Source organism: Egretta garzetta, unplaced genomic scaffold, assembly GCF_000687185.1.
Source record: "Egretta garzetta isolate BGI_Z169 unplaced genomic scaffold, ASM68718v1 scaffold74, whole genome shotgun sequence".
Taxonomy (NCBI): domain Eukaryota; kingdom Metazoa; phylum Chordata; class Aves; order Pelecaniformes; family Ardeidae; genus Egretta; species Egretta garzetta.
The window spans coordinates 1,191,590-1,199,757 of record NW_009259427.1 but is presented as its reverse complement, the minus strand read 5'-3'; the positions used below and the strand labels follow the sequence as shown (position 1 = coordinate 1,199,757).

At 40.9% G+C, this 8,168-nt stretch overlaps 1 protein-coding gene across 1 annotated transcript in view; it reads left to right on the top strand.

Moving 5' to 3' along the window:
* COL22A1 (collagen type XXII alpha 1 chain) overlaps positions 1–8,168 on the top strand; it is a 221,056-nt gene that overhangs the window by 135,361 nt on the left and 77,527 nt on the right. Inside the window, exon 23 of the mRNA XM_009637043.2 lies at positions 5,472–5,525. Coding sequence (XP_009635338.1) covers positions 5,472–5,525 — 54 coding nt within the window. The remainder of the gene's footprint in view (positions 1–5,471; positions 5,526–8,168) is intronic.

Here is an 8,168-nt window from a genome sequence, read left to right as displayed (position 1 = left end):
ATCTGACACTTCATGTCCATCCTTTGATCCTGTCTGGGGGCAGGAGATAACAGTTCCAACCTGAACCAGGCAACTGGGTTATGTTCATTTTATTAGCCAGCTGCTTCCAAGTGCCTGTAACCTGCCGTCTATATTTTGGCAATGATACCCTCATATCAAGAGCACACAGAGGGAATAAAGAAGCTTTGCTGTTCTCATCTGTGCCATAAGACAGTGATAGACAACAGTGTCTCTCTGATTTTACTAAAACTGCCTGAAAAAGATGTAGAACTCTGAGAGTATGTTTTCATTTTGGGGTGGTTTTCTGTTTGTTTTTTTTCCCCCCCTCTTCCTGTCCTCCTCTTTCTTCTGTGAAATTTTAGAGAATTGAATCGCTTTGATACTGCCTTTAAGGTTTTTGACACTTGAGCTACTGAAATATTTGTTGGAAATGAACCCCACTTTTTTTTACTTGATAGACACAAAAGATGCAGATGTATGACATGCTCCTGGACAGCATGCAGATCTTTGGGTAATCTAGCCTAAACACAGGGTTCTTCTGAAGTGAGGTCCCAAAACTTGGATTTCAAGAATTTGCCTCTTACTGAAACAATGCAAGTTCATTCAAGTGATTGAAGTTTCAGAAAAAAACCAAAATACAGTGCCTGTTTACCCTATAGCAGCACTTTCCACATAGGCATGAGGTAGCAGCTACCTAGACCCAGTCTGAGTTTGATGTGCTGTACTGCAGCCTAGATTTCTAGATTTGCATTGTCAAAATTTTCCCCTGCTCAAAGAATAATCAGTACAAAACAAAACTACCAAAAAAAACCCAAAAATCAGGAGTCTCATAGGATGGTAAGTATAGTACTATGGGAAAAAAAGTAATGGAAAATATCTTTTTAAAATAGTAACCTTTACTGAATGTCCTCTGTGATTAAGACTCCAATGTACATGAGTCAGGCAGATAAGTAATAATAATTCCCTTTTTTCAAGTTACTTCATGCACAAAATAATTAATGGGAAGCACAGAATGAGAGTGAATTGACTGTAGAACCAGAGATAGCTTAGAAAAATTTTACTGCAAGACCCTTTTTTTGGTGAGCCGATTGCAAAGTTCGGTGTCGCAGTCTGTCAGGTTGAAGGCAAGAGGAACAGCTCCAGGAATGAGTTACAAAGGGGTGTCTTCTGCATCTTTAATTCAGCTGTCATGTTTCAGCAGGCTTTCATGTTCATGTGTCCACATCCCCTGAATGTTTATCCCTGAAGTCAGAGCAGAACAAAAAGCTTAACAGACCTTTCTTGACTCTTTACAACTACATTAGGAGGCTAGGAGTCTCAGTAAGTGCTACATATTTGTTTTACAACAGAGCCTAAAGGGTCCTGTTAAAACTGGGGACTACTGGGCTCAGTGCACATCCTCCACCCACAAGAGATGTGTTAAGAGCACTTGCCAGTACGTGAAAGGTTTATCGCTGTTAGCAGTCAGGGGGAGATAAATTTATCAGATCCCCAGAGGGCTGTTGAGCTCTTTGTGCACTTGATGGTGGGACAAAAATACATGTATTTGACTTTCCCCTTCTTGGTCCATCTCACTCCTGTCTAACCAGTCTATTGTTCTGGCTAGTCAGAACTTGAAATGGGCAGTCAACACTGCTTCATCTCCTATTTCTCTGTGTATGAAGTCTCCTTGATTTGAACCACCTTAGACACAGAGTCCAAGGGAAGGAGACAGTTGATTGGTACCTCCAGTGGCAGATGTGTAAATAATCCAGAAGAGAGAGGAGAATAAGTTTGCCTAGCAAACTAGGTAGACTTTTTTGGAAGGAGCCGTTCCCAAGGTGCAATCTTTCTCAATGTCCAGAAACCCTTATAGCCCTTTTTTTTTTTTTTTTTTTTTTTTTTTTGTCACAACAGCCCTCATGATCAGCCATTTGCTGGCCAGCCCTGATGTTATTTGTATTTTTAAGCTAAGGAGATGCTCTCAGTTTACTGTCATTAACTAATACATATGAAGACTGTAAAAGGCTGGTGCCTTCAGGGACCCCAAACATTGATTGACACTGCTGGATTTCTTCTGGTTTCCCTAGTAATGGAGAGGTAAAAGGACAGGACTGAAAGGGGTAACCCTAGTATACCATCTAGTTTGCAGAGAAAATATTTGGCAATTATGCTAGCAGTCATATTTGTTCACAATTAAGGATGCTTCCTATGTACTTGGTACAAAATCCGCCTCTGTTCCTGGGGCCAAACCTCAGTGAAAAACATGCTATTGGCTATTGGACAGCAAGATGAGAAGCAGTCTTGGGCTATGATACGTTTCAAAGTTTCCCCTCTAGCAGAGTGGACCCAACATTTTCCCTTGGTTTCCTATCTTCTGTATGGTAGAGATCTTTTTGACGGATGGTTGTGTTCATATATATTTGTGAGTGCTTGAAATATTCAGCTGATATTGCCTGCCCTGGCAAAGTTCAGCCATGCAGAAATCAAAGTGTAAGCAAATGAACAAGAAGAAGGAAAAAAGGAATGATGGTGTAGATTAAATCCAGAGTGAATCTGTAATTGTCAATGAGGTAAATATATCCATTTCCAATAAACCACACATTTTTAACTGTGCTGTTGTTCAAATTGCTGATGAAGGCAAATAACATATATTTCGTATAGTCAAAAGGGCACACATTCTTACACACTTAGCTGATTCTTATGATAAGCAACAGAGCATAATTGCTGGTTTTCTCTGTCATATTATTAGGCGATGTGACATTTCACTGAGCTTTGCTCTCATAGGTATAATTTCTCCCAGCAAGTATTTCTGTACTTTACAGACAGTCTGTAATGTTATGGAGCAAATCCATTGTAGTTTGATTTTGGCTAAACTCTGAGTGGCCAAAATGCCCCCTTTACAATGGGAAATTACACTCTCAGGCTCTCCGTCCGTGTAATTATATGCTGCTTTAAGGAGTTTCTCAGTGTTTTGAAAGGCACCAGTTTCTCAGCATTTTGCCCAAGGAAAGGATAGGTCCCTTTCACATCTCATTGCTGCCACAGATTAGCGTGCCTGGCCATCAGTATGGAAACAGAACAATCAGGGTATACTTGTCACAGGAGGCAAAATATGTCCTTCCTCCTCCTTCTCGGCTTTTGAGATGGGTTTGGGGAGAAGGTGGTGCTGCTACAACCTTCCTCAGGTTCCGCAAGTAATATTTTACAGGTGAGACCAAGTTTCCAAAAACCAGCAGTTCAGCAACCTGTAACCAGATAATGCCCTTAAGCTATAAAGCTGCTAAAGCCACGCCTTTATTGACCTCCAAAATAAGGTCTACATGTACTACTTGCATCTCTTTACTTGCAAGGTTGCAAGGCTCATTGGGATTTTGTTGCCCTGAACACTAATGTATGTAGCACCCATTGTGGTTTTGCATAGGGCACACAACAGGGTGTGTTCATGCTCTCCTACTTGCAATGTCTGGGTGACTACTTAGGGAGCTAATTCCGTTACGCCCCTTCAAAGGGTTATCATCAAAAGTGTTTATATGGATTCCTGCCTCTAATGCAGTCTCCGAAATAGAGTCTAAGAAGATGCAAAAACATTGCAACAAGAGGAATAAGGTGGGTGGTAATTACACCCAGTGACCAATAAGGTTGGTTGGACATGAAGGAATCAGTCACGCTGTGTTGTATGGTGGCCTTGGTGTTGTAGCTGTGGGACCAGCCACCTTAACGCATGGCTACCACATTGATAGGAAGCTGGAGGTGGCATGCAGTCATGTCCCATGCCTGGCCCCATGCATCGCACCTCGTATGCTCTATTCATAAGCTTATTTATTTATTTAAATGAGTATTTTAACAGTGTCCCTTGCATGGTCGCTGTGGCAGCTGGCAAAATGAGCATCTTTAACTTAGAAAACATGGGTTGAATCATGTGGTGACATGAGTCTTTCAGCTTAAAAATGGGCTCTTTTTTTTGGCTTTGAAAAACAAAGAAGTGATGGGTTTTGACAAAGTAGAAGGAGCACTCATGAATAGTGCATGAACTTGAGTGTATAATGCAGATTCTTATTGGTATTAGGGAAATGGAAAAAAAAAAAGATTCCTGAAAATGACTGTGAACTTCTGATACCCAAGGACCTTATAATTACTCCTTTAATTTTCTTTTTAAATTCTTCTGTATATGACAGTTACTTTTTTTGTTATGAGAAAAATAAGGAAAATATCAGATTCTGACACACCAGCTAATGAAACTCAGTCAAAAATGAAAAAAATACAAGGAAAACTGGGTTTGTTTGTGGTGGTTTTAGGTTTTTTTCACTCATTTAACTGTGCAGGAACTATATAAATTTTTTCAATAAAGAAAAATAAAGGGAAAATTATATATCAGACTTTCATATTTCTGTATGACCAATCACATCACCAGTGACATGAAACTTGCTTAGTTTATTATAATATCCTTCTAAAAAAATTAGTTTGCCTGAAAAGTAGAAATGAGGGGGATGGGGGAAATCACTTTTCTCTGTCTCTCAGATTTACATGACTCCTCTTGTACCCTGCTAGTATATTACTAACAACCCCAGAATTATTAAAGATTCAGCATCTATTACATGCCAGGGAAGTATAGATCATTTTTACAAGAAAGCAGAGTCACAAAATATGTGACTTGCCCAAAGTAACACAGCAAGTCATCTGTTGAGTTCATAAACAAATCCAACCTCAGCACTCCAGTGCTTCAGGCACCCTTACTGCATCTGTCCTTCCTCTTTTTTTCTTACATAGGACTTTTTTCCTGTGAACTATTTGAGGTCAAATCCATGGGGAGCACAGCAGCATCCATATAGGTGAACTTGTCTCAAGGGTATACTCCAGGTCCTGGTTTATCCTTCCCTTGCACCAACGAACCTCTGGTTCCTCCAGAGGAATGGTTTTTTTGCTTCCAGAGGAGTCACTGAGCTCTGTCACTTGGTGGTGATGCCGACCCTAGTTAGAAATGCCTCATGGATTCCTGTTTTCTGGCTTAGAGATTGTGAATCTTTTATATTCATCCATGTACCAGTGTTCTTAATTATTTTCTTCCTTAATGCATGAGGCAGTGCAAGGAACACAAGGGACATTGCTTGGTTTTGCTGGGGAGGGGTAAAGGACTAGACTGTAGCAAGGAAAGTGCCTCTCAGCATGTTTCTACACACGGTACCTCCCTTGGCTGGATCTCAGCAGTGTGGGACTCCCCCAGGTGGGACTGCAGAGTGCATGACATGACAAGATGTGCATGAGACCAACCCTCATCTGTGGGGGCTGTTGTCACAACCTGGAGTGACACAGACCTGCCAAAGACAACTGGAGTTTCACATTCAAATGATGTCTGCTGCCTTTGTTTCTAGCCTTGGCATATTGTGTACCCACATTACGGTGATTTATAAGTTTTGGGCCAAAGGACTTTGGCAAGTCAGAGGCAGTCTTTGCCCCAGTGTATAATACTTTCTTTTCTGTTGAACATGCAGGGTAAAAAAGGAGAACCTGGATTCCCAGGAATCAATGGTCTGATTGGCCCTCAGGTAAGTGATGTTTTCTTCATTTTCATGTAATACGTGGAAAAACATATTTTGTGGCAACATGTGGCTTGGAACCACAATGCAGCATGTTGTGACCTTGTTCTCTTCTCATCTGTGCTGTCTTTGAAGTTGATGTTTCTCTTTTAAGAGCCAAAACTAATTTATCCTGTTGTGATCGAGAGAAGTCTGCCTGTCTGGCAGCAATTACTTTTACCTTCCATAGTTTTTCAGCATCTTTGAACAGGGACATAAGGAGGTGTTTTGTGTGTGATTTCCCCATTGCTTGGGCATGGAGAAGTATCATTCCAGAGGGAAAGCAATGATTTGTGTTTTGTAATATTTAGGACAGTGTCTCAGTTAATCATTGGCTGTGTGAATTGGCAATTGCAGATACACCTCCCGTGCTACAGTCTTGAGGGAAGGAGCAGTTTTAAAGGTATTTGCTATTCAGAAAGCACACTTCTTTGAGCACAAGACTGTTTGGGGGGCTTTGATACTCACATTTCCCTTGTTATAGAGGGAGAGGTGTTGGCTTATTGAGGAAGGTAGAGACAAGGGCATAAAACTAAATGTTTATTCTCCCCGTGAGGAAGGATGTCTTAAGTTAATGACCCCTTAGCTCCTTTTTTTTTTTTAAAGCTTTTGGCAAGTTAGTGCTCCAAATTGCACCATCTGTAACATCATAAGGGCAAAATAGTGCTGTGTACCTTAAGAATCATCAGAGAGGATTTGGCTCCACCTTGGATCAACCCATTCTGCCCTGTACTATCACACTGACACTTGCCTTCGGCTTGGTTTCTTGCTAACTCTGTAGCCAAATTCAGCTGGCCCAAGTGACTTTGTAGGGTTACCCCTGCAATAAGAAAAATATCTGTGGGAATATCCTCCAGCAGGAAAGATGCAACCTCACTTTAAGCTGACTGCTCGGGATAAAACTGACCATTTCATTCATTCCCTTTTCAATAATAAATCAACAAACTGGTCTTTGGCTTTGGGATTTTGTTTCAATAATCATTTAAGTTTGGGGCAGGAATGAAAAGTCTCCATTCCTACAGCTGTTGGCGATGTGCTGCAACAAACAGCACACTGCTAGGCAGCAGATGCTGATTTTTCATTTATTTCCTCTGGCAAGCTATGCCCTTGTAACCAGGAAACACGATCTAGAAATGGTTTCTGCAGCATACATTCTGTAAAGAGCTGTTCACATGTCTGCGGAGGATGTCAGAGACACAGCCCAAGGGCTTCAGACCCTATGCAGGTGAGGGTCCTTGTGCCCCGCTGGGAACCTTAACCTGCAAAACAACATGTGACACTGGTATACATATTTTTAAGACTTCTTCCTTTGATACAGTGTCTGGTTTGCAAGAGGAATGAAGACAGTATTTCCAATAGATTGAAAAGATTTTGTTGGGTTTGAGTTGTTGTTTTTTTTTTACATTGTATAACATTAAAAGGTCCCCCCAAGCCTTCTGAACCACTGGGAGAGGGTTTTCCTTGCTTTTTGGGGAAAGATTTTTCTCCATGCTTTATTTCTAAGATATCTGATGATATCCATCTAAAAAATGTCACACTTGCTCAGCTCAAGTTCCCTGCAACTTTAAAAAAAAATGTACGCATGTGTTAACTATTTTATAAATGTGTCTGAGAAAATTGCTGACCTAGCATTAAGTAATTTTCCTTTCTGCCCAGGCTAAATAATGTTAGCAAATTTTATGTTAATTAAACCTGCATATAACGCTAGCCCCATTGAAGGATGCTTAAATTGACTGTTCCTCCAACCTAACTGTAAGAATGGAAAAATATCATTCCTACTCCTGCGGTAGCACTCTATTCTGGACATATTACTGCAGATTTCCATATTCTGTTTAGAGAAAGTGCTTACATTCCATTTGTGACAAAACTACCTTTCAGCTTAACAGCACTTTTTTGTGACATTAGATTTTTTAAGCACTTTATCAGCATTTTTTCTTCTTAATCAGACTATGCCTCAAAAATAGTGAAGAAGAAAAGTGGTTTCCTTATGCTGTAGTTACACAGATAATCTTCCATGTCATATATGGAAGTCTGTGTCACCTGGTCCTGTGCTTTCTCCATGGCATTGAGGGCCAACTGATTTGAGTTGGCCATACATAAACTGATTAGGACACTAAAATAGCCTCACTTTCCTCTGCTATTTTAAATTTAAATATACTTTTGCTTTCTGACCTCATCCCCCACATTGATAGCTGTATGGGCAAAAGGAAGGAGTGGATATAGGAGCCGTAGAAGGCGTGTTGTTGCTGAAAGACGTAGAAAAGACCATCTGAAGTTATTGTTGGGCTTTGCCAAGAAAAACAGTTGCTGTCATGCTAAGTCCAACTGAGAAGCCACAGAAGGATCAGGCAGCTGGGCAAGGGAACCAGCCTGAGGGCTACTCTGGAGCAGGGTCAGCAGATCCAGTGATGAACCACAGCTGAGATGTTGTCAGTCTGACTCTCAAGGACCACTGACTGGGTGTGGTCACATCTGAGAGTTAATTTAAGTGTCAAATCCTGAAGCAGCAGCTAGGAGGCAACTTCTCAGCTAGCCTGGGGATGTTTTGTGACAATAGGGTAGCCCTAGTTTTGCCTCTTTCCTTGCGCACACCAACTCAAACTAGATTTTAAT